This window comes from Rhipicephalus microplus, chromosome 5 (genome assembly GCF_043290135.1).
Source record: "Rhipicephalus microplus isolate Deutch F79 chromosome 5, USDA_Rmic, whole genome shotgun sequence".
Classification (NCBI taxonomy): Eukaryota; Metazoa; Arthropoda; class Arachnida; order Ixodida; family Ixodidae; genus Rhipicephalus; species Rhipicephalus microplus.
In genome coordinates this window covers 46839220-46864926 of record NC_134704.1, presented here as the reverse complement: position 1 = coordinate 46864926, position 25707 = coordinate 46839220, and the positions used below count along the sequence as shown (strand labels likewise).

Below are 25707 nucleotides of genomic sequence, written 5' to 3'. Positions count from 1 at the left end.
TCCAACCACGTACATCATAGGAATGCATCTGCATGGTGGCGCCATGGTATATCCTTGCTCCCAATACTGTACAACAAAAATGATTTCTTCCCGATATTCGTCTTTAAACATAGGACTCTATTTTCATACATTCCCTTATGAGTTTAAGAAAAAAAATCTAGAAATGAATCACTCCACTGAATAGTTCATACAATACTGTCAAACAATGCACAAGTTGTCTACCAAGTTTCCCACTTGGGGACCAGTTCACCTGTCCCATAGAGGTCCAGCAGGTATGGCTCATATCTCTCACTAGCTTCTTGAAGTTCCTGCTCATCTGCTCTTCGAACGCAATAGCAAAACCTGTGCCTGTCGAAGCACTCAACCACCAGTGTTCTCGTGAGTGTGTAGAGCACTCCTCTCGCCACAAGTAGTCGCTCAATCTCATAGAACTGTGGTCCCTCCTCTGTTCTCCGAACTAAAACACTCCCAGCATGGTACGTGCGTCGGTCGACCATTGCATTTTGTACTTCATGCACTGTCTTCGACAAAACTTCTTTGGCACATGTTGGCAGTGTGCTCCATTTAACAGGCCTGCTTCCTGAGGCTTCTAGTTCCTGGTATAGCTCAAAGTTTTTCAGATGACAGCTCTGTTTCATCTGGTGCCTTTCGGCCAGAGTATGTGTCAAGTTTCTGTAGTTCTTGATAGTTGCAGCCATTTTTTTGAAGCTTTGGTGTTTAGCCTCAAATCTCATCGACCAAAAGTTCTTGAGTGGGCCAAGCTCACGCACAAATCGAGCATAGTGAACCATATAATGCAGCTTGGGGATGAGTGCTCCAGGGCCATACCTGGCTGAAAAATCAACCAAGAAGCTTTGCACAAGCACGTCCAAGTATGCAAGGCGGGCCGATGAGATTTCAGCTGCAAAAATTATATCAATGATCTCGCGAAACTTCAACAGGAGCTCCCAATCTTCATTGCCTTCTGGGATCCTCGTTCCAAGGATGAGTGGTAAAAATCTCATCAAACACCATTTGCTGGATGCCGTTCCTGCCAATACAGCATTACTGTTCAGAAACGACATATTGATTGCAGGAGGCTTGTTTTTTGTGTCGTTCTTCCCGTACTTGAATGCCCACACCAAATCCAGATCCTGTTTGGATAGCAACCTACTAGATAAGAGCGATCTTAAAACTTGCCGAAGCACGGATTCTGCACCACCTTCCAATATGTCATGCATTAGGTCTGGAGGCAACTGCCGAGTCACATCAAAATAGGGAAGCTGGAGCAGGGGAGAGGCCTCATTGACACCATACAGACGTCTGTTGGCTGTGTTCACAGCTACAGCTGCAAGGTGCAATTCATGCCTACCTAATGTGCGTGCTTGACACATGTCTTCATGCGTTTTTTGTGCTAGCTGCTTTGAGGATATCATGCAGAATCGACAAACTCGCCCATTGCTGAAACAGCAGGAAAACCCGCCAAGGCGGTTCAGGGACAGATTGTCACCACAAAATGCAAGCACAATAACTCTGGCATTAACTTCACGCCCTTGCACACTTAATACGAGGCCCTCCTTGTGCATTGCCTTCAGGTCATCCAGCAGTGGCTGTAGTATAGGGCCTAGACCATGAGTCTTCACATATGCGTAGCGCACAAGCATGACCAGATAAATATTGTCAATCTGTGACCTATACCTGGCATGAATGTTCACCAAACTACAGTACACTGCCAGGATCTTGTGCTTTCCTCGTTTAGCTCCGAGGGGATTTACAACTTCTATTTCATCTGTGTAAAATAGAAGAATAATTGTGTGTGTGCTGCCCTCGGGAATGATAGATTGCATGTGTTCCTTGAACACCAGGCCATCTGTGTGATCTCTGTACACAGAGGTTTCATGCCTCTCAATATTTACAGGTGATTTTAAATGGGCTGCAATGTCCGGGAGCTGGCAAAGTACAGTGAGAAGCTTTGGCAATGGGACGTAATGATAGTTTGCATCCTCACCGACATAATGCTCTTCAGCTGGTACAAAAGGGAAATTTTCCTTCACATAATTGTCTCGTTTCCATTTACTCTCAATCCCATTGAACAGGTCAGGCAGAAATGAACAGCCAAGAAGATTTTGCAATTCAGGACCCATCACTGATGTCTCCATTGCATTCATAAATTCATTACCATAAGCCTTAAGCACAAGCTCGAACACCTCCTTCAGTTGGGCAAATATCTTCACAGCTGCAGCATGTGGCAAGCTGTGTTTTGTAGTGATGGAAAAAAAGAAATCCCATATGGTGGATTTAACTTTTTCCAGAAAGCGCTGAAAGTGGTCACGTGGAGCTGCAGTCTGCTGTGATTGCAAATTCCTCACAGGAGTTTTCCTATGCGAATAACCGCCGCGAAAGATTGGCAGTTCGGCGCCGTTCATTTCAGCACTGTGCATATCCGCACTGTCCATTTCGTGCCGAAGCTGTTCGCTTGACGGCAGTTCAGTGCTCCGTCGATCCCTTGGGCGCTCGAGCGACCGCTGATGGCAATTGCTGCCATTTTCTTCAAGCACGGCTGAGTGGTGACGATACAGGTGTGATCTGTAGGAGGAGAAGTTCGTGTACGTGTTGGCGCAGCCTTCGATGCCGCATATCACGCTGAAGTTCGGCTCTCCGCTGTGCTCTAACCCTATGTGCGTTATCACTCTTACCAGCTGGTAAGAGAAAAACGGGCATCTCGGACAGTACTTTGCATTCATAGTTCTAACCACAAATCACCAGAACATTGCTCGCTGGAAAGCCACACGTCCTAGGTGTTCGTAAGATTAGCAGGCGAGAACGTGAATAAGTTCATCATAGTAGACATCCGGCACATGGAAAATACGAGTCAGGAGAAACACGCCACTGAAAGCAGAATAAAGAAGCTGTCTTTTTGCTGCAGCACGGATGAAGGAACCAAACGAACGCTGTAGTCGTCGTGAACAACGCCTGGACACACGCGGGCAGTGAACACGGGTAAGGATGGGTAAGGTGGCTCAGTGTTGCCACGACACATTTAAAAAAAAAAAAAAAGTGGCTAGAACACAGAACACCTATACACTGCTAGAATATGTCTTCGAAAAATGAGTAGATCTCTTTATTCCGCTATTTGCTCTCGCTTTAGGAATGCCAAATTCAGCGCCTATAAAGGTCATTTTTATAAAACTGCACTTTTTAACAAATAGTAAAGGAAATGTCCCCGACATGAGCCGTACGTGAGCAGGATATATAAACAAGGGATACCTACAGCCTTGTACTCGCATGCAGCCGGCCAGCAACTGTTTTGGGGTTGGGAGGGGGGTGAGGCAAGCGTTACGAGTAGCTGTGGACACATATCGTAGGCAGACCAGGAATGTCCATTACACTGGCGTCTACTTCTCATTACACTGAGTAATTTATGTTATTACATTCCGAGAGTACGTCAGCACTTATAGATCGCAGACGTCAGCATTATTGAAACGAAGTGCACCTCACGGTGCGATGATGCGGATATCATACGTACGTAACGCTAATGTAATGTTTCTTGCATTGCTATAAAAACAGAGTGAACACTGGAACCACAATTGACGTTAACGCGACATGGCGCCTGTAACATAGACGTACCCTAGGAGTACACAAATAATGTTTATTGAATTTTTATGAAATTAGATAACTAGCACTACAACCACACAGAACTGATGTTGCCCCAGCACTACACCTGCATCGTGTCTTTTTCCAGAGCATTTTCAAGACATGGCGTACGTGGCTCTGTGACAGGGTGCAATTCCTGCTGGGACCCTGACATTTACTTTTTATATTCATCGGGTAAACGCTGTCGATGTCAGTTTACGATGTCTGTCCTTGCCGTATCCGGGGTAGATATAAACTATCACCTGTGGCGCGCACAAGTTTGACCACGTACGTACGGGACAGCATTTTCACGCTCTCATGTTCTCTCTTATCCTTTCATACCAATTTTGCTCCATACCAAGTTAAACAGGCGTTACTACGTTATTGTGCACCGCGTAAAATACCGTGTTATTGCGCTTGTGTCCGTCTAGTCATTGACTCCAAGTGTTCGTCATAAGCGGTGCGCAATAACGTAACAACTAGTAAATAGCTACCAACTCGCCCAAGCAAGTACATCCTTAAACAGCTTGGGGCCGCGAGAACATTCAGACGTACGATCGATCGATAGATAGAAACGTTTTGAAGTGCCTGCAGTTGGCAAAGAAATGTTTCGCATTTAGGAAGATGAGCTCCATTAAGCTTTCGTGAACGAAATTGGAAGACAGGTGTCGTGAAGAAGAATAGTGTGCCGAATAATGTGAAGAAGAATAATGCACCACATGCGCAGTTCAGTTTCAGATGCGGCTACACCAAACAACACACTAAAAGCACTTGTGTTGATCCTCGTGTTATGTTTATTCGGCTTAGCACTGACTGCTGCATGTTAAATCTGTGATGTGGTGGAAGTCATATATGTGTCATGTGCGCAAGGTCAAAATCACAGGCCATAGCAAATAGCGTCCATTGGATAATGTCGTCCTGTATCTTTGCAAATAACAGCTTTAATAACCAGTTAGAAAGCATATAGGTCTTCCTAGCTGAAGTTCCTGATCTCTCTGTGGACTCAGGTGCAATATTTTAGGCTTCAGAGCCAGCGGCTAGCTGAAGCTTTCAGAGAGGACAAGGAGCTAGGCAGCGATAAGATAAATATCTCGATCAGCAAGACCAGACTGCTCAAATCACTACAGTGATAGAGCGTGCCTTGCTTTGTCGCCGAGGAGAAATTGGCTCATACAACATGCTACTCGATGGGGTTAGTGGCACGCATTTCTTTTATTCCAGAGACGATACTTGCCCGAGAGCCAGATTTGTTGTTTGTGGTTCCGTGGATTTTGGGTGTGGTGTGCGTTCATATCGCTGTCTCATTACTTCCCGATATTTGCTCATAACATAGAGCAGCTTCCTGTAATAATTACTGTATGAAGGTGTATGACTCGTCAATCAAAAGTAGCGCTTAGCTTGAGAATTTTACCATGAAAGAAATTTCTTGTTTGACTGGTAGTAACACATTAATGTCTTAATTAATACTTAGTAAAAAAAGTGGAAGTTCCTTTCATTTTTGTAAAAAAAAAAGACCGAACAGCAGTACACTGAATCGGCGGAAATTTCAAAAAATCAGTAGATCTATTAGTGAATTGTGGCCCCTAGAATATACTGCCAGGGACCATAATTCAATCAGCAGTCGTATTAGCACTACTGCTACGGCTTCTGATTTGTATTTAATACTGTGGTACAGCGTGCCCATGATCATGCCAAATTCAATGTGTGCAGGCGCCATAGCAAAACGCGTTACGAGAAGGTTGGTCAAATAGCACGGTTGTCAAATAGTAACACTTCAAGGCACCTTAGACAGCATTATGGTTGGAACGGTTGGAATAAGAAACTGTCTGTTTATTTTTAAACTAAAACATACTTTAAAAAAATTATGGCCGTGTGACGTCGCTGTCACTGTAAAGTACCAGACCTTAACTTCACTATTTAAAGGAAAAAAAAAAGATAACTCTAGTTTGTGGTTCACTAAGTATTCCGGCTAGGTGGCGTCAGCCACCGCCCGATCTAAAGGGTACAGCCATATCAATCCATCCATCCATCGGCCGCCGCTGCGCCATCAACATCAACTGCAACGAGGAGGCACGTGCGTAGCGGGGCCATGAATTTTTGAGCGAGTGCATGTGCCGCGGCTGGCTTAAAAACGATTCTTTGTCTTGCGCCGCTGTCGCCCCATGCAATCGAAGTGCCTCGTTACATACGGCGACAGAAATGTCGCCGTCGCTTTCGACGAGCCGTGGACGGGGCGGGATTTAATTGAACACTTGAAAGGGTTGGACATGTTCTCAGAAGTTGACGCCTCTGCCATAGGCTTGACGGTGAGTCCTTCCTTTCTATATATTTCTACAGTCGTCGTGCTGCAGTGGTTGCCACAGCGTTTGTCATCGATTACTGTAGCTTTGTGTTGCATCTTTTTGCTTCGTCCATTCTATAGAAAAACCCGACAGCGCTAAGTTACATGTTATTGCTAAATTTCGCCCAATTTAAGCCTCGATGACAATCATTGCTGCACCGAATTTACCCCTCACTTCTTTAATCGTAGAAAACGTGGAAGGTATTTTTGTTGAGTAGGGAATCCTACTTCGAGATCGCGCTAGGTGTCGATTCCAGTAGTGTTCGGCATCTAGCGAGGCTGCACGTGTATGTGTAGCCGACGCTGGCAGTAGTCAAATTTATTTAGTGTGTTTATTAAATACAGTTAAATGTTGCGCTTTTCACTTGCTGTGGCGGGAATTCGGGACATGTAAATAGCACGAATGCTTGTGGCAACAGCAGGTCTTTGTTGGCCAACATTGCAACCATGACACTTCCAAATTTTTTATCCGTGTGTTATGTAGTGCCCTTCTGAGTTCTGGCATTCTTATTTTTCCAGCGTTTCGACGAAGACTTCGACGTTTTTGTCGACATTACAGAAGTGGACGTGATCGAAAATAAATCGAGAATAAAAGTCCGACTGACCAGCCAAGTCCGGTGAGTAGTTTTGCATCTTTAGCAATACACTTACAAGCTGCTTGTTGCACACTGCTTTGAGAAAAACGGTGGCTAAAGTTTTCATTTAAAACAGACCTCTCAATTGGATAAGCCTCTTAGCTTGGTAGTTGTAACAAAAAAAGGGTGAGGTGGTTTTTCATAACAGCTTGACAAAATGCAGTTTCTGTGTTGCTATTACAGGATAGCAGATGTTCTGGAAGAGTCTGCACAGCCGTCACAGCCAGCACGGACCGGTGCATACTGCCTCCCAGATGTACCACCAGACATTGCCTGGATGGTAAAATGCCACCAGCCAGGGCAGTACTTCGTAGGTCGCTCTCGAGTACTACAGTGGCTTCACCATGACTTGTACTTATACGACATGTGAGTAATATTTACGTAGATACTGTGCAATATCCTGTTTGAAAGTGCTTTGAAACTTTTCTTCACATTCATCTTTTACCCGCTCTCGTGGGTTAAAAAAAAAGGGGGGGGGGACATCCATGGTGAATAAACAAAAAAAATTGCAGAAAAAGCACTCAAATGCTAGAAAAAATATCTGACATGTCATAGTGCCATCTGTGCAGCTGAAGGAAGCTTCAATGAAGCATGACCCCTTGGTGACAAACCATGGAGTAGTCACAATGCCCACTTGTTTCCTCCCGTGATTAAATATATATTGTTTTTGTTTACATCATTGTGGTCACTATCTTCAAGGTACCAGCTGGTTGGAATGCTGCATAAAGTCTCGCTCAAATGCAAGGAGTAGAAAACAGTGGCATCAAAGTAGTGCCAGTGCCCCCTCCATATCTGTACTGACATTCTTTAATGAGCTAAAAGATCATGGTTTCAGCCTGCTTGTGGTAGCCAGCACAGAAAACTGTGATGACTCTTGAAAACTTTGTATAAGACCCAACAACAGGTATACGAACAATATAGATGCTTCTATGATGCCTTTCAATGCCTGTTGCATTGTTGGTACAGTCGACTCTTGTTAATACGAAGTTCCCGAGAACCGCAAAAAACTTCGAATTAAACGAACTTCCAATTAGGCAGAAATCACAAAAACATGGCATCTTTATTAGGTTCAAAGCCGGCAGTTCTTTACGAAAAGTAGTCGGTCATCTTCGTCTGCTTCTGTTTGCCGAATCTAGCAGTGGAAAGCAGGTTTTGGAAGGCGTAGATGTGCCCAAGTGCTTCTTTAGCGTTGTTCTCCCAAGTGAAAAACCGCTGCGCGAGAGCGAGGCCCGCAGCTACATCGGCAGCCTTCGGTTGTGGCTTGCTTTCAATGTCATCTTCGTCGTCGCTTTGATGAACGCTTTCGTGGGGCCGAACAATCTGCACAATCTCGCTGTCCGTCAGTGCACCGCACGTTTTGACTGTGCTGTCCACGGCGACATAATCTTCAAAGCAGGGGTCACCGAGGACGACGTCAAAGCTGCTGTCACCGAGAGCGGCGTCAACAATGCTGTCGTCAAGCTCGCTTCGCATTTCCACCGGCGGACAAGAAGCCTCTCCCGAAGAATTTGCCACGAAACCACAGGCCCTGAAGCAGTTGGCGATGGTCTCATTCTTCACGCAGCCCCACGCTCGCGCTAGCATGTGGATGGCACTAATTAAACTCGCCTCGTATTGCGAGGACTTATCCATGCACAGAATCATGCGCTCGATGAGATGCTTCCTGTACAGGACATTCACATTTTTGATTATGCCCTGGTCCATGGGCTGCAACACAGATGTCATGTTTGCGGGCAAGTACGCAAGATGGATGGCACTCAAGGCTGGTACGTCCATGTGGGCACTGCATTGGTCGACAAGGAACAACACCTTGCAGTTCGATGATGCGAACTTCCGATCCAGTTTCCTTATCCAGTCCCTGAAAATGTCGGACGTCATCCACGTCTTTCTGTTAGAAGCATAGTCGACAGGAAGGGTCCTGACGCCTTTAAAGCACCTAGGCTTAGCGGCCTTCCCGATCACAAGAAGGCGACATCGTTCAGTGCCAGTCATGTTTGCGGCAATCATAACAGACACCCTTTCCTTACTACGTTTATCGCCAGCACAGTCGTCGTCTTTAAACGTCAGTCTTGTCTGGTAGCAACCGATAAAAAAGCACAGTCTCGTCTGCGATAAAGATGTCTTCCGGCTGATACTCCTCAAGGTACCCGCGAAGATTCTCTGCTTTCCATGCTGCAAATGTTTCCTGGTCGACTGACGCCTTCTCTCCACACACGCTCTTGAAAATCGGGTCATGGCGCTGTTTGAAGCGCGTCAGTCATCCGTCCGATGCAGCGAAGTCGTTGATGTCCAACATTAACGCAAGAGATGAGGCTTTCGCTGGAATGACCTCACCACTGAGAGGAAGTTTGTTGTTGCGTGCCTCTCTGATCCAAATCAGCAGCGCCTTCTCCAAATCCGGGTAGGCGCCGGTGCGCATTCGCTTCCGTGACATTTTAAACTTGTAATTTGCAAAAGCATCCATTATTGATTGCTTGTTTTTTATAAAATTCGAGAGCATGTTAGGCTTAATGCCGTACTTCCGTGCAATGTCTTGCTTGGCAAGGCCTCCCTGCTCTACTTCTTTCAGGACTTCTTTCATCGCCAGATCAAGTGTTCGGTACGAGCCGCGTTTTGCCATTATTCAACGTCGTGGCCAGCCGAACACGAGGAAATAACTTGCGACGCGCAGCTGACACAGTCAACGAAACACAAGCAGAGACGAGAGAACAAGACTGACAGTGAAAGGGATAGCTCGACGTTCGACACGCCGGTGCTGACTGAACAATCTTGCCGCTTCATGCACTGTGGCCCTGCGCACAACGACGATGTCCACAACAGTGCGCTGCGGACAGCTACGATGGTGACGACAGCAGTGCGGTAGTTGTTCTGGCACTTGAAAAATTGCGCATTTTATTGAAACTAACGGTTGCCTCGAGGCTCTAGATTAAAAAATAACTTCTATTTAACCAATCTTGTGGGCTTTCAACTTCGAATTATTGAGCATTTTTTTCTATGGTGTTGCATACAAAACTGACGGGAACACCTCTTGACTTCTAATTAACCGAAAATTCCAATTAAGCGACTTCGAATTATCGGGAGTCAACTGTACATACACTGGATTTCTACTTATCTGAAAATGCCCCGCCATGGTGGTCTAGTGGCTAAGGTACTCGGCTGCTGACCCGCAGGTCGCAGGATGGAATTCCGGCTGCGGCGGCTGCATTTTCGATGGAAGCGAAAATGCAGGAGGCTCGTGTACTCAGATTTCGGTGCACGTTAAGAACCCCAGGTGGTCGAAATTTCGGGAACCCTTTACTACAGCGTATCTCATAATCATATGGTGATTTTGGGACGTTAAACGTCAGATATCAATCAATTACTTATCCAAAAATGCCTTTCTGATGTTTTGTTCTAGCCATACTTTCTGCAGTTATTACCCACAAAGAAACTTGGCTAAAGGCAACCTATTTTCTAGAAATGCAATGCCATTGCAATTGTAACTGTTGCGATTTTTATTCTTTGCATATCAAAGGGGCTCTTGCCCTCATACTCTTCTTTATCGATCTCTCGATAAAGCTTTGGTCTGCTAGTGAGTAACTTACATTCTTGCTTTTGTAAATATTTTTTCCTGCTAGGTACCCTGGGAAATTGTACACAGAGGCAGCACGGGCTTTGATCACCAGATTTCCTAACTTGGCTGATGTAGCGGGGACTGGCTATGTGAGTTCACATATTATTGCAGAATTGATTGCACTGAAAAGCTTGTCTAATAAATGCCTGCTTTTAAGGACCAACAGTGAAGCGAAATCAGTCATTGACAATAAAAAGATAGCTTCTGCAAGAATTTCAGAATTGAACATGGCTCCTCCTGTTCTATAAGCCATTATTCTAAATTGGGACAGGCAGTTACACATGATTAGCCGATGCAACATTCAATAGTGAAATGCTGCTCGCCCTCAAGGTCCCTGTGTGATGATAAATCTGCAGGCTTAACTTTGCTTCTGATTGGAATCATTGCATTTTCATTAAAAAAGTAAAAATTAAAAAATAGCAACGGCACTTTATTACATGAATACGTATTCATGATGTGAGGAAAGGTAATGTTAGAAAGCTGCACTGCCTTCACACCATCAAGTGAGTCTACCAAGAAGTCAGAATCCACTACGTTTTCGGTCATTAAATACCTCCATGAAACTAAGGGAGAGCTTCATATGTGACGATGCATTATCACTAAGAGCATTGTTCGCAGTCCAAAAATGCTTGTGCGCTGCAAGACAGCATGTAAAGTGCATGTGCTGCACCATTCTTTTTTTCTAGTTAGCTGAGTCGTGGTGCAGCAGGTGATGTTGAACATGTGTTGTGAGCCTGCAGGTCATTCCGTTTACAAAGGGAACAACCAAGCAGTGTCATTCGGTTTAGTGAGTAATGAGGAGCAGTGTAAGGAACGCCAACATGCCAAACAACATGGCTGTGGTGATTTCGCTTAGGTGTTGTGAGCTTTGTCTTGTTTTTCTTCCATCTTAATCTTTAAAAGGTGGTGTCCCTTCAACAAAAAAGTTGAGGTGCATGGAACAGCTTAGTTTTCCTCTTTTGGTCGCTAAATGAAGGTGCTCTATAGCAGCTATCTTGCATCAGTGCTTCGTTTTTGATCTCCTGATATGGTGCCGTTCATGTCTTCACAGAAGAGAGAACACCTGCTATAGGGAAAAAAGTCCCGCAATATGCTAAAACAATAATTTGTGCTTGCTTATGGGTGATGGGGTGCAACAGCCCATATGTGTGCCTGTGGCACCACAAGGGCTTAGTGTGTATGCACTGTGTTTTTCAGTGAGCACTAAAAAGTAGAACATATTCAAACTGTGCTCACCGCACCACAGTGGCTGCTTTTCATTTAGTGGTGAAGTGCAGAAAGAAAAAAGGAACATCCCAGTACTAAGAACAACTTCTTGCTGGGCGAGTTGGTGCATGTCTGTGGTTTGTAATGTTGCACATACAATCGAACAAACACAGGAAGTAAAAAAGCGTAAACGGAAAGAGCGCAAACTATCAACTGGCTTTATTCCTTTGGTTGCTGTAAATATATGCACATTTAGCACATGTCCCAAAAAAATTTGAAAGAAGGTTTGTTTACATAGACGTATGTATATGTAAGGCATATCGACATGAGGCGTGTATTGGCCCATAATCGCAATGGCAACGTATTGCTGCGTCTCTTGCAGCACACATAGAGGAACTCTGAGTGCTGAAGAGAAAAAGGTAAGCCGTAAACTTTGCCCCTTGTTGTTTTTTTTTTTTTCCCCAAGCTGATGGTTTCTTTAGCATGAGCTCCGGCTACTGCTCTCGAAAATACGTGTTTGCATTCTCCTTTCTATGCAAGTAAGACGTGCAATAGCATTTGTATTCGTGTTCCCATAAATTGTTGCATGCCAAAGCAAGGCAGTTTTTGCAATGTTTCCGCTAGCAGCTGTTTACCAAGTTAAGGCGACTCATACACTTATGCAGAAGCCACCTTCATGCAACGAACTTTATCACAGCTAATTGTGTGTGCCTACGTTTCATTGCATGTGCTGAGCACATCGCATGCTTGAAAAATGTACGCAGTCATGCGCAAGTCATCCCACTAACCGATGGCATGCACTTGCTTCTAATTGAGCATGTGCCGTTACCCAAACATAATAAACAAAACACATCAACGAAATATAGGCACACGCAATTAGCTGTGATGAAGTTAATTGCATAAAGGTGACTTCAGCGTGTAACATAAGCTTCTCCGTCACTTGGTAAATGGTTGCTAGCGAGAACATTACAAAAACTGCCTTACCTTGGCACGCAACAATTTTCGGGAACACGAATGCAAATGCTATGGCTCGTCTTACTTGCATAGAAAGGAGAATGCAAACACGTATTTTCGAGAGCAGTAGCCGGAGCTCATGCTAAAAAAACCATCAGCTTGGGGAAAAAAAAAAAAAAAACAAGGGGCAAAGTTTACGGCTTACCTTTTTCTCTTCAGCACTCAGAGTTCCTCTATGTGTGCTGCAAGAGACGCAGCAATACGTTGCCATTGCGATTATGGGCCAATACACGCCTCTCGTCGATACGTCTACGTAAACACACGTGAGCCTGTGTGTACTGCGCCATGTGGAGCCTCTAACATAGCTGCTATGCACACAACGGCGGACAGATGGCAGCGATTTTGCATAAGGCCTATACTCGCACATAGTACTTCAAAGCACCAGCATTTGCACGCCAGCTCAATATTTATTGATCAGAGGTGTGAGCTATCGAAAAGTCAACAGGCAGTGGGGATTCCTAGAAATTTTCGATAAAAATATTTCACGTGAGTCATCTCTTTCAATAAAAATATTCTCACCGAGTTGCGATCGCTAATATTTCATATTTCAAGGAACGAGATCGAAAGGTGTCAAGTAAGGCACAGAGCACACGAGATATTAGTGGTAAACAGCATTGACACAAAGTTCAAGGAAGTCAATTGCATGCAAATGGACTCACTGGCTCACTGAGACTGATAAACAGCGCTAGTCTGAGTTTTGGTGTCTCTGAGTCCGAGCGAGTCCCAAGGGCAAAATATATTTCATGAGTGAGCGTATGTGAGCTCTTCATCTTTGCCGACCTATGTGTGTGCCATTTCACATGCTAGATGGTGTTAGTTGCATCCGGCGGCTTGTCGTTCTCTTAGCTCTTTCAAACTGAAGGTGCAACTAGCTGACAATAAGCACACTACTTATGTGTTGTGAACTGCAGCAATCAATGGACTGTGGTATGAATAATTGGCCACCAGAAAGCTATTGCAAAAAAAAAAATAACTGCACTTCAAAATTGTTGTCACAGCCCTTTTAAGGGACGTGGCAATGAAAATTATCTTTATTTATGAGGCCAAAGGGATGAAATTCGGCATGCAGATGTCATTTGTTGTGCTGATATCATAACTGGAATCGGTTTTGAGCTATCTAATGTACCTCTTGAGTTACAACACTTGATAGACTCTCATTGTCATCCCAATATTAATTAGCTAATTAGACATAAGCTTGTCAAAATTTTTGCATAAGGATATTCACAAGGCTTCATTTTGTGCCATAATGCTATTGGTTTATTTTTAATATTTAAATAAGCACACAAATTTTTTTAATGTCCCAGACATATTGTCTTACCAACAACTTTTATAAAAAGCCAATTAGAAAAGTCCGTATGATGTGTACACAAATATGGACAGCTTTACCGCACTCACCCATGTTTGAGAATCTAAGTGCAAAAAACGGAATGGCTATAGCTTAATTTGTTGTGAAATGGCATAGGGATGACTGACAGCAACTGCTCAAAAAATTGAAAGCTGAGAAAATGGAGCCCAAAGATTTTGGAGCTAGAAGTTGATAGAATGGAACTCTGAAGGAAACTGGCTTTATTTTTCATTGGAGAAATGCATCTTTGTGGCTATCTAGAGCTCCAATTTGTCCTCTTTATGATGCCAATATGGTGGCACTGTGCCAAGGGAGAGCTTCAAATTTGCATCTTGCTATGCCCAATTTTCACATAGCTTTTTTTGACGACATCCCACTAGTGAAATGCTTGTTTCTCAACTTTTACTGCTTATTTGGGTCTAAAATCACACTATGATGTGACACATGGTCTCAGGATTGCAGAAAAGAATAATTGAAAAACTGAACATTTTGACCAAATTACGATTCCCATTGCCACGTCTCCCCTTAAATATGCTCTAACACAATAATCATGTTCTGGCATAAGCTATTTGAAAATATTTTGTGCACTAGAATCCGATTTCAGAGCAGACATAGTGTTGGAAGTTATAATTATGCGCCTAAAATACCCCCGAGACCAAATTTTGAAACTCAGGTGCATGTGTGCGATAGTCCTGCATGCGTGAGCACTTCTTAGTGATTATTAGCGAGAAATGTTGCCGTTAAAATATTTTAATTTAATTTCAAAGTAAGCAAGAGTGCGCATCTGAGTTTGCATCAACTCGCAACATCACCACTAATATGACAGAGACAGAGCTCCATGTGATGTTTCGAAAGAAAAGCGAGTATTGTCAACATCACAAGATGTCATGCAGTGCCCGCGTGCACAATACACCAACTGAAATCTGGCAAGGACTATTTTTTGTCACCTCCCCACGCTGTCTTGTCACGCTGCTCTCAATGTGGTAGTTGTTGCTTCGGCCAGGATTGCTCTTTTTATTTTTCTGGGGGGAAGGGGGCACATATTTAGCACTGGCATCGTTTCATTGTTTATCACACATGGGGCCCAGTTTTTATAACTGAGAACAACACCATGGCTTAAATGCACATTATCTCGCACTCTCTCTTTCTCGGACACTGGTTGCTTGTTGGTATTTAGGGGAGCATTTTGAACTGACATAAAATTGTTCTAATTCAGTGATGCTAGCATTATTTATACAATGCATTTGAGCATTAATGATTCAATTTTGGGATGTCCAGACACAAAGCTACAAACTGCAGAAATGAAGGAAAGAAGTGTAAACTTAAGGGCTCATTTTTTTTGTAAACAGATTATTCCAAGAACTAACAGACAACAACGCCAAGGAAAGTATAGGGAATGCTATCAGAAGTAACTGTAATGTAAATGTTAATAAAAGTGAACGAAAAAATAACTTGCCACCGGCACGGATCGAAGAGTGTTCCACACTCATTGTAGTGGCAATGGGCAACACTGACTGACCCTCCCACGTTTAAATACACATATAGTATACCCATAAGGTGGATGGGGGGATGACCACCACTGTGGCTCAGTGGTAGAGCATCGGACGCATTATTCAAAGGCCTTTGGGCCGGTACCTGCCAGTGGCAAGGTATCTTTTCGTCCACTTTTCTTTTGTCACATTTACATTACAATTACTTTTAATACCATCATCTATACTTTTCTTGGCATCATCACCATCTATTCTCATTATTAATCACTTAAACTGCAGTAATGAAGTTACAAGCAGAACATTCAGTGTAGTTTCCCTTTAAGCTCAATAAGTACCCTTGTGGGGTCAGAAAAAATAAAAACAAAAGCAGAACAGAAGTGCCGGGGAGGTAAATTTCTTTTTTCATATTTTCTGTTATAAGTTATTGATTAGAGCAATGTTTATTTTCAAAAGAAAAGGGATGAATCAATAACAACTTTCCGAAATACTTTTATTATGTGATCTCACTCAACCAAACTGTGATGACAGCTGCTGCAGTGGCACTCATTCCTTGTACTTGTTGCCAGTCATACTTTTGTGTGTGAGGCGATCCATGATCACATGATTGCAGTTACCTATTTAAATAACATATTTAGTAACTCTCTCGTGCTTTACAGGATTCATGGCGAGAAGCTCTAAGATTTAAAGCCAAATATGAAAGGAAGAAAATGAAGGCATTAACAAAGGAGAACACAGAAAGAATTCCGCGGAAGAAGAAGCCTACAGAGGACGAGTGCACTGCTCCTCGGCGCACTGAGAGGCCTAGTGTACGTATTTCAAATTTTGCACAGCCCTGCAGACATCAGGTTTGTCTTTGCCATCTGGCCAACAAAATTTATCTGTGCTTTCAGGCAGCTGTCTTGGCTGACGCAGAAGATGCCGAGACCATTGCTGGTCACGTTTTGGCAATGACGAAAGAAGTTGCAAAGGCCAGGCCCGACATGGCCTATATTGAGGACTGTATGAGCAGAACTTTGCCAAGCAGAAGGGAGTGGGTGTCCCAAGACAGCCCATCTGTTGATGACATCATTAAGAAGTACCCTGCTCTTTTAATCGGCTCCATCGTAAGTTTTTCAGTGTGCATTCATGAATCGAAAGTGGCTAAAAAGTGCCCAGGGAAATAGCATGCTCTGCTGTTTCGGCCACATCCATCCATTCTTGAGATGTTTGTTTTGCAATTATTTGTTGTACAGTTGTTCTAAGTATTTTATTAGTTCATCAAGCTTTTCAAAATTTTTATTCTGCAGTTTATTTGATATAAACTATTGAAATGTTATTTACTGACTGTTTGAATTGTTCACTTTATGCTAACATGATGCATATGTACAATGGCTTGAACAAGAATGCAGTAAAACCCTAATGTACATTTTTGATTAAAGTGTAAAAAGTACACCTAAGATGTGAAAAAACAGGAAAAATGAAAATAATTTAGCATTGCTGAGCTGTATGGTTTATTTCATTGCTTACACTTATTGCTTTTACTGTTGCGTGGTTCTGTCCAACACACAACCCGAGAGTCTGCTTGTTTAGGGAATATCAGGGAAGCTCGAAACACAGAAATCGCTTGTTGTGACGTCAAGATGGGGCAGAAAGGGGATACAACATCCTTTCTACTACTGATAGCATGAAGCGAGTGAAAGCAGTGTTTGAGTAATATTTCAGTTCATCAAAGAAGCAATGGAGAGTGCCTCTGAACTTGACGCAATATAGAAGTCGCACAAAGAGAATATAAAAGACGAAGCAACAACTGCAAACCTTTGGCAGATAGCAGAGCAACTCTTGGATTTGTAATCTAGAGTTGCCAGTTCTGCTTATAACAGGAGGATTCGGGCTTCTTTTTCTGCCGATTTGTTTGGAGAATTTTTCAGTCGCCTGTCGCGTTTTAGTTTGGGGTAATTTGCATTTCCAGCAAATATAGTTATTTTAGTTGTCACGTTCCAGAATCCACATTTGTCATTTACTAATAACATTTTTGTTGACTGAAACGTGAATGCATAGGCGTTTACAGGGTTCCCCATAAAGGGGGCCAAAGGTTCGTTGCAGTGGCCCTCAACCCTACTAAGTCTACGTATGGGGAAGATTTTTTGCTCCCCCTTCCCTTAGGTGACTAGGTGAGCTAGGCTGGCCCCTGTGACCCGCTTTCCATGTGCAGGCCTATGGTTATGTGTTCAAACATATGTTGAGGGAAACTCAAGTAAACGTCAAATATATGTCGGGGGAAAATTATAAATAACGTTCATCATGCCATGGCAACATAATGGAAACCATGCTAAGAAGTATCTATGTGCTTTTGTTGATAGTCTTGTATATTGATTCAAGAAATCGTGGAATCACTAGGATTATGCCAAATAGGCCAATTTAGTGCTTCAGCACTAATTTGTGAATGCAAGATGAACTTACTGGTACATTAGTGACAGTAAAAGGGTCAAATAAAACTTGCAACATTGCCTGGTGCATTTACTCATGACAATCAGTCAGTTGTTCGAGTGCCTGGTGTAATACCGTAGAAAGTCTAGTGCTACGGCAGCCAAAGTGATCACTACTTCACGATACCTTTGCGAGATTGTCGCCTTATTTGCCAATGTTTGGTAGCTACAACATATCACTGTTGGCATTGTTTTGTGTCATTGTGGTTTGTAGGAGATGGCCGAATGCCCTGCAATAGTGACTTTGAAAGCAGTTGTCTAAAAAAATGGCTCCTGTGCCAGCTCATCTTAAAGCTATTCTCTAGTACATGCATTGCCACACTCAGCCACAATCTAGTTGACAAATGGAAATTCAAATTAAACTGTGGAAGGTTAGAGTGGCATCATCCACAGAAACATGGTAAATTTATGCTATTTTATTGGCATTATGTGATTCATTTTGAGGCTGTAAAAGAACAACTAAAGTGCATGCAGCACACCCATTCAGGGGAAAGCGAATGTGTGCCAAAATTGGCAAGGTGCATGCTTTGATAATTTATGTTAATTTGGCTTGCTGTACAGAGCAGCATAAAGTATTTTTGAAGGTTTTGCAGTAAGTCTGCAGTTGTCCTTGCTTATATTAAAATTTTATAGTATACTTGTTTTATGACACAACTGGTGGTGCGTCACTGATGTACATCCCTTTGTCTCTGCACTTTTGGCTATAGTCACTCATATTACATCATAGCGACAAGCTACTAACATCTAGATTTTCAATAGCTATATTGACCAAGCGGCAGGAATGAGTAATCTGTTTGCTAAACAGCTTATTTCGTCACTTGCTGCTTCAATGCATCGAATTCCTTGGCAGGACTTACGAAGATTATGTCCTGCTATGTACTTTACTTGTGAAACTGGCAGATAGTAACCTCCGCATTTTATTTCAAAATTGCCCTTTTGTGCTTGGTAGGAGTAGGTCGAACCTTTTTATAAAAGACACTGATTTAAAATAGAAATTGGTATAAGAGACAGCAGTGTGTCTACATTGAAATAGGTGTTGATAAGAAAATGCATAAGTGATACCCATGCTTATAAGAAACACCGCATAAAAAGACAAGAGTTGCTCCTCAGTACAAATTTCTTATAAAGGGGTTCAACTGTATTTGAAAGTGGCTTTGTTTGCCTTTTTGAAAAATTAACAAAAAGCTGGTATTAAGAAGACCGGCAGAAAGAAAGAAAATTTAGACAGTAACAAGGTTAGTTGAGCACACTAATAACAAATGTCTGGTATGTTCCAAGGAACCATAAATATACTCAGCTCAAATGCATTCGCTAGCAGTTTATCTCACATCCATAGCACCATGGTGCTGTGGATGGCACTGCAAATCCAAAACTTAGAAAGTATGTCCCATTTCAGAAAACTGTTGCAAGGTATGAAAATGATGCTTCAAAGCCTTTTTCATAACCTGGTGCACAGTCTCATTTCCTAATATTTTTTAACTGCACACGTATCTGAGCACTTCTGCAACTCCTTAAAAGGGAAAGATATTATGCATTTGTAGCACGAAGCTCAACCGAAATCCTCGTGTATCTTTTAGGATGAAAGCTTTGTTCTGTCCATGGAAATGTTGAGGAATCCATGAAAGTTTTTTTGTAGCTTGGTGCTACAAATGTGTGGTTGTCCATTTTTGTTTTTGTAACAGTAACCGTCTTGCCACATTGCAAGAGCCCATAAAACTGATTAACATCATCTTCAGCATTTTTATTCATATTACTGTAATCGTGAACCTGACTACACGTTTTGCAGTGCTGTGACCTTGTGCAATGTTGTACCGCAGATGCAAGTAAGTCTATAGGGTTTACCGTCATTAAAATGCCTTATGAAAATTTTATAGGTGCAGCTGGAATTCAGGTTGCTTACCAAAGTGCCCATAATGGAGAAACTGGAAGAATTCTTGGGGCCTGCTTCAGGAAAAATAGTAAAAATAGCCAGACAGAAACGTCACATGCAAAAGTTTCTGGAAGACCTCGATGCTGTTCTTGTCGATGCCTCTGAAGATGCATCCGAGGGTAATTTCAAACATTTCTACGCTAACATTACCACCTTTCTTTGTATCTAGCTTCCAGTAGCGCCATTCTTCCGATTTTACGTCAAGCAAATTGGGTGCTGTAAAATTGAATGTATTAGGCAAGATTTGTTTGCACAGTTCTACATTGGTTGACTCAGAGCATGCGTTCGATTAGTCTATCACTATATGCACTTGTTTTGAAAATGCAATGTCACACTCCTAGAAACTGGCATTAAGTGCCAACGACGTGATTACAGGTAGCTATTACAGAGATAAATTTATTTCAAGAGCTCATGTACAGAAGCAATAAAAATTGCTTAAATATCTCAGCTGCTGAAGATCTTAAACTGCCTCTATTTGTGCAATACATTCACCACTGCTTGAACTTCTCAGCTAAAGCTAGGTTGAAATACAGTTCATTCTGTGCTCAAACCAATAAAATAAAATTTAAGAAAATAAGTTTTGTTCAATGATGGAACCAAAACTGAAGCACAGATGAGCACAAGCAAAAGACCAGAATGTTGGAAACAAAGATTACAGAAGAGGCAAAGTTCTGTATTTGTTGTGTGCCATGTGCGTTTAATTGCAAGCACAGCCTGCACGCCCACACAACGAAGTTGGTTGGTGGTCGATATAATGATGCTCACTTATTCTTGACGAAGTAGGGCAGTGACGCTCTTCCGTGTTTTAGTATCGCGGCTGAATGTGGGTGAATTTCATTTCTTCTCAAATATTACTAGAGGTCGGTTTTTGAAAATTTCTAAACTGCAATGGGATTTTTGCATGAATGAATTCAATACTCCCATTTCACAAAATGCCTACCTCCACTAATAAAAAAAGGTAATTTAACATTCTTACATACAGTTCAAAGTGATTTCTTTAGTCTTTTTAAAGGGGTCGTAGCAGGCAAGATGGGTGCCACTGTGTTTTCCAATACTTTTCTTGAGTTTTCAATTTATTTCTGTGCATTCTACATTTGGCAATGGCAAGGATTAAAATTCGTGCCAAAATTTTTTTCACATCTGAAAGCACGAAGATGTAAACTGCATCTTCTAAAGGTACGATAAAAATTTTGTTATATTATGTCTTGCAGTGCTATCCCCAATGGGAATTAGGTTCTGCTGCTTAAACACCATAGCAATACACAAACTAGTTGTGTAGTAATGTAGATGTAAGTAAGCACGTCTACTCCTTCTCACTTCACATTAGGTATCCAGCTGGTCTGTGGTGCACGTGACTGTGAATTTCGCTTGGCTGGGTGACCCTGCATACTTCCTAAGTTTGAGTGTAGTTACCATGACTACCCCATAAAAGATAGTCAGTCATGTACACCATTACAGCCTCTATGTTTCTAGTGAGTTGCTAAAATGGCAGTTTGAATCCAGCTTGTAGCTTTTGCATTTAAGTACTTTTTGAAACAGTGCAACTCACGGTTTTTTCAGAGGTGATGCTCACTGCTGCTATTTGTGTCCTTCCGGCAATGGTGAAGGAAAGAATGGATGCTTTCATCTGCAAATTTGTGAGTATAATTCATAGTTTGTATATTACTTTCCCTGTGAACTGCAGTTGTGAAGTTGCCATCTGTGATAAATGTTTGCTATATCTTTTGCAAGTGAATTGTTGAAAAGCCTTTCAACCAGCCATGTCCAAGACGACTTTCACGTACCATTTATGCATAGGTTACCCAGTACAGTAGAAGCCCGCCATAATGTAGCCCGCTCGGAGGCTACATCACTGTCAGCCACTCTTTGCATTGTTTTTATAGGATTCAATGAATCGGTATCTCCACTGTTTGAAATGCCATGAACTGGCACTCCAAGCTGACCAGAGTGGGCACGTTGATTTTTTATGCAGCCCGAACTGGCTTAAGGATGCATTCAGTGATGTGATGTTGTGTATCGCGAGCCATGATATGGTTTTTATTCGTGTCACCATAAGCATAGATCTTAGAACCTGTGTAATGCTATGTAAGCACGGCATCTGTGCCACCGTCGTCATCCCCAGCCTATTTTTGTGTCTTCTGCAGAATGAAGACCGCTCTAAAATTATCTCCAATTTACCCTTTCTTGAGCAAGCCGATTCAGTTTCATCCCTGTGAGCTCCCTAATTCTGTCGCTCTAGGTGATTCCCTGCCTTCTCGGCTTTTCCTCTTTTTTTTTTTGCATTCATTCTGCTTCTCTTGCCCCCAGTTGTTTGTTTTACTCTTTGTATGGCCGCACCAAGTTTATTTCTTTCAACCTGCAGTACCCGACTGTCTCACCCAATCTGGTGTTTTCTAATAGCTTAATGTTTTACCAACCATTTCCTGTTTCATGGTATGGTACATGGTCCTTAAAGGGATACTGAACAAATTTTTGGCCACCAAGATATTCAATCAAATTGGAAGTGGGGTCCTCAAAGTGATCGGGACAACCTTCATTCCAGGCAGAAACTACAGGGAAATAATGAATTTAATGCGTTTTTAACAAACTACTACCGCATCCAGCAGCCACGCCGTTCACTACAGGAGGTGATGTTTCGTGACGTCATACCCACCCGAGATGGGCACACTAACAATGCGGGCCCTCTACTCGCTCATCTCCCCCTGCGGTTCCTAGAACCGGTATGAACAGCAGCGGTTGCAAACAGTTCTCCCCGCCGAGGCCAAGTAGCTAGGCAAAGCATCAGTGCTTTTGGGAAAGAGTGAGAGAAGAGGACAGGAACTCGTGCGCCCTGCATGTTTCTCGGCGAATGTGATGGCATGGTTTCCACTCGCACACAGACGCCACGGGTTGACAATTCATGAAAAATACAGGCAACTGTTCAAAAATATGGGAAATCAACTGTTTATCAGAACAGTCACATCTTCTGATTATAATCACGAATTTTAGTCAGTTTTCCAATTTTTGTTCAGTATTTCTCTAATTTTTATTAAGTTTCCCTGTTAGGCTCTAAGCCCAGATTACTTGTTGATCTGGTGGTACGTAGAGGTTTGCATACTTTTCATTTGAGGAACAGTGGCTGATTCCCTGTCATGATTTGAGAATGCATGCTTTATGCACTTCTGCCCATTTTTAATTTTGATTAATTTTTTTTCATAAATAGGCTCCCCTTATAGGTTTACATACGCTTGTGCAGACTCCAGGGTAGGCAGCCAATAATGAACTCTTTTTTTCTTTACTATTAGCTTTGTTGATGGCATATTCCTTTTTAGGCATAATTTTGTAGTTCTTGATATATATAGTCAATCTTTTTTTTCAATTCACTGCCATGTGTTAGCTCACATAGTTCTAAAGTGTTTTTTGTGCAAGGTTTTTGCAAATTAAGGGCACCTAGGCCAGAAACTGCATGGTCTTATCGCACTCAGTTTACTTGTGGGTTGTTTCTGTTGTCATGCTAGCATGCCATGCCTGCTCAATTTTTTTATGCCTTCAATGGAATCTCTTACAATAACATTTTCATCGATAATGCAGTTCTAAATGGAGTTCTAATGCAGTTCGATAATGCAGTTCTAAAAGACAATCTAAATATGATTGTATGTGCCAGTACCCCTATATATAGCCAAACAAATTGGAGTCATGTAGCTTTGTTATATTTTGCGTAACTGATTGCCAAATTCGAAAAAAGCAGCAGAGCAAGTAAGCGTGGCACCCCACCTCTCCGTCATTATTAATTTACTGTGCTTCGAACAATTTTTTTTACAGCAAAACCAATTGCGGATCTCTTCTTTCCACTGATCAAACAACAATATAAAATTCTGAAAAAAATTTAAGAGGTCGACCAGCCATGGTTTGTTCAATCTTACGTGGAATCACACCTTTTTCTTTTTTTTTTTTCAGAACGAATTATTGGGTTGTGTGTAAACAAGACCAGTCACTAAACTGTGGATAAGCCTGTAGCCTTAGTGCGAATGCTTTATGAATTATTAAGAATGTTCCTTCTAGTTTGGAAGCATGCTTTGCAAATTAATTTCAGTTTCATTTATTTGTCAGTGTGCCGTAAAACATTACGTTTTATCTGTTCCTACATAAAGGAGCTGTTGTAATAATGAAGCAACAAGTTTTTTGTTGAAGTGTGCTTTTTTATTTTTGTAGGACCCCACAAAGACGCACTACGTGCCCACAGTCACATTCATGGGAAATGTGTTGACATCTGATGCATTTGCTGTGAGGCTGGAGGACATCGAAATTGCAGAGAAGAGCCTCTTGGCAGCAATTTCCACCCAGATGGCACTATACTGGGCTACCAATATAGTTTTTGATAAAAAAGCTCAACGAACGTTTGACGTTCTATCCCGCGCTCTTAAAGTGAAGAGTGGCCTACGGCCAACACCACTAGTCAGCGTAACACTGACCACCCTGAGCCATTAATGAATAAAGTTTTTTGAACGAATAGATGTGGATTTCTTATCTCTCCTGGAGCCTCTGTGCCAGACATGGCGCAACCTAATGAAAATCATGTTCTTGAAAACTTTTTTTCATTTGCCGCTGGGAGAGCTTGACGGCTGGTTTCTTAAAGAGCACTCGCACAAGTAATGAACTACATTGAGAGACATCGATCATGAGCAACTGCATGCGACTCTGATGAGGAACGTTGTGAAAGAGTAACCATCGCTCTCATTGGCGTGGAATATCCATTCTTCCCTGCGGGACTAATGGGAAAGAGTAACAATTGCTCCAATTAAGAGCACTCAGAGAGAGCAAGTGTTACTCCTGTGAGAGTATTCACAGAGCATATTACTCCTTGTAAAGAATAACCATCGCTCCCCGGGGAGTATTGATAAAGACTATCTGTTACTCCATCAGGGGCATACGGAAGGACTAAGCGTCACTCCCATAGGAGCATTGACAGAGAGTATCCATTGCTCCTTCTAAAGAGTAACCATCACTCCCCTGGGAGTATTGAAAAGGACTATCTGTTCCTCCATTGGAAAGAGTGTCACTCCCATAGGAGCATTGACCAAGAGCATCCGTTCCTCCTTGAGGAGTTTAGGAAGGGAGCAATGGATGCTCTCATGCGGTGTAATTGCAAAGAGAACTGTTGCTCCCCTGAGAGTATTAAAGAAGACTATCTGTTCCTCCTTTCAGGAGTATTGGGAAAGAGTAACCGTCACTCCTGTGGGAGTATCAAATAAGACTATCCGTTACACCTTTGAGGAGTATTGAGCAAGAGTAACCATTGCTCCCATGGGAGTAGTGACAGAGCATCAGTTGCTCCAGTCAGTTACTCTCTGAAAGAGCAACTGAAATTGGGGAGTAACGGTTCCTCCCGTCGCAGTTACTCCCGAAATGGTGCAATGGGTGTGGCAAGTCAGTTACTCCTCTAAAGGAGTAACCTCGACCCCCCTTTTCCTCCTTTACTTTTTAGAGTGCAATTCAATTTCTTTACAAATCATACAAATCACAGGCTCCATGCTACCCACCATGATAGCGCGCTTGCTCGCTCGCTCGCTTCACTCTGCATTTTATTTATTTATTTATTTATTTATTTATTTATTTATTTATTTATTTATTTATTTGTGTATTTATTTATTTATTTATTTATTTATTTATTTATTTATTTATTTATTTATTTATTTATTTAACAATACTGCCGACCTCACAAGGAGATCATTGCAGGGAGGGCATACATATGATACAGAAAAGAAACGCGAAGCAATCATTTCTAGCATGCAAAACAATAAGCAATCGATACACGAGAAGCAGAAGTAGCAATGAGCAAGGTGAGGGTATACAAATCTCGGCAAAACTACGAATTACAACAACTACAAAGACAAAATGTACAATGATGCCATCACGTTATAAATATACAGAGCCTGCATACGAATTACAAGAGGACAAAAGAAAAGGAAAAAGAACAACAATTTTCAGAAAAAACTCCTCAGCGTGTATACCTTTTAACATATTTAATAAAACATATTTAAAACATATATCATTCCATCGCGTCGTTGAGAGATTGC

At 42.2% G+C, this 25707-nt stretch overlaps 2 protein-coding genes across 7 annotated transcripts in view; one reads left to right on the top strand and one right to left on the bottom strand.

Moving 5' to 3' along the window:
• The window catches only part of LOC119174612 (uncharacterized), a 612314-nt gene that overhangs the window by 383941 nt on the left and 202666 nt on the right, over positions 1-25707 (bottom strand). The gene's annotated exons all lie outside the window — the stretch shown is intronic.
• LOC142817766 (uncharacterized) lies at positions 1160-24140 on the top strand. 2 transcript variants are annotated; one of them, XM_075895365.1, is made up of 9 exons: positions 1162-5918; positions 6473-6570; positions 6772-6954; positions 10206-10290; positions 15913-16062; positions 16147-16359; positions 19596-19770; positions 21212-21288; positions 23843-24140. In XM_075895365.1, the coding sequence occupies exons 1-9, from the start codon at positions 5775-5777 to the stop codon at positions 24116-24118; spliced, it is 1401 nt and encodes a 466-aa protein (XP_075751480.1). In that variant the 5' UTR covers positions 1162-5774; the 3' UTR covers positions 24119-24140. The 2 variants fall into 2 exon arrangements, with proteins under 2 accessions (XP_075751479.1, XP_075751480.1); XM_075895364.1 differs by having other exon boundaries at positions 1160-5918; positions 15913-16359.

Bases quoted from the DNA above. Each gene is read 5' to 3' on its own strand.
- LOC142817766 (XM_075895364.1), top strand. From the start codon at position 5,775: ATGCAATCGAAGTGCCTCGTTACATACGGCGACAGAAATGTCGCCGTC. The intron at 5,919-6,472 runs GTGAGTCCTTCC...TTATTTTTCCAG, and splicing joins CCTCTGCCATAGGCTTGACG to CGTTTCGACGAAGACTTCGA. The intron at 6,571-6,771 runs GTGAGTAGTTTT...TTGCTATTACAG, and splicing joins CGACTGACCAGCCAAGTCCG to GATAGCAGATGTTCTGGAAG.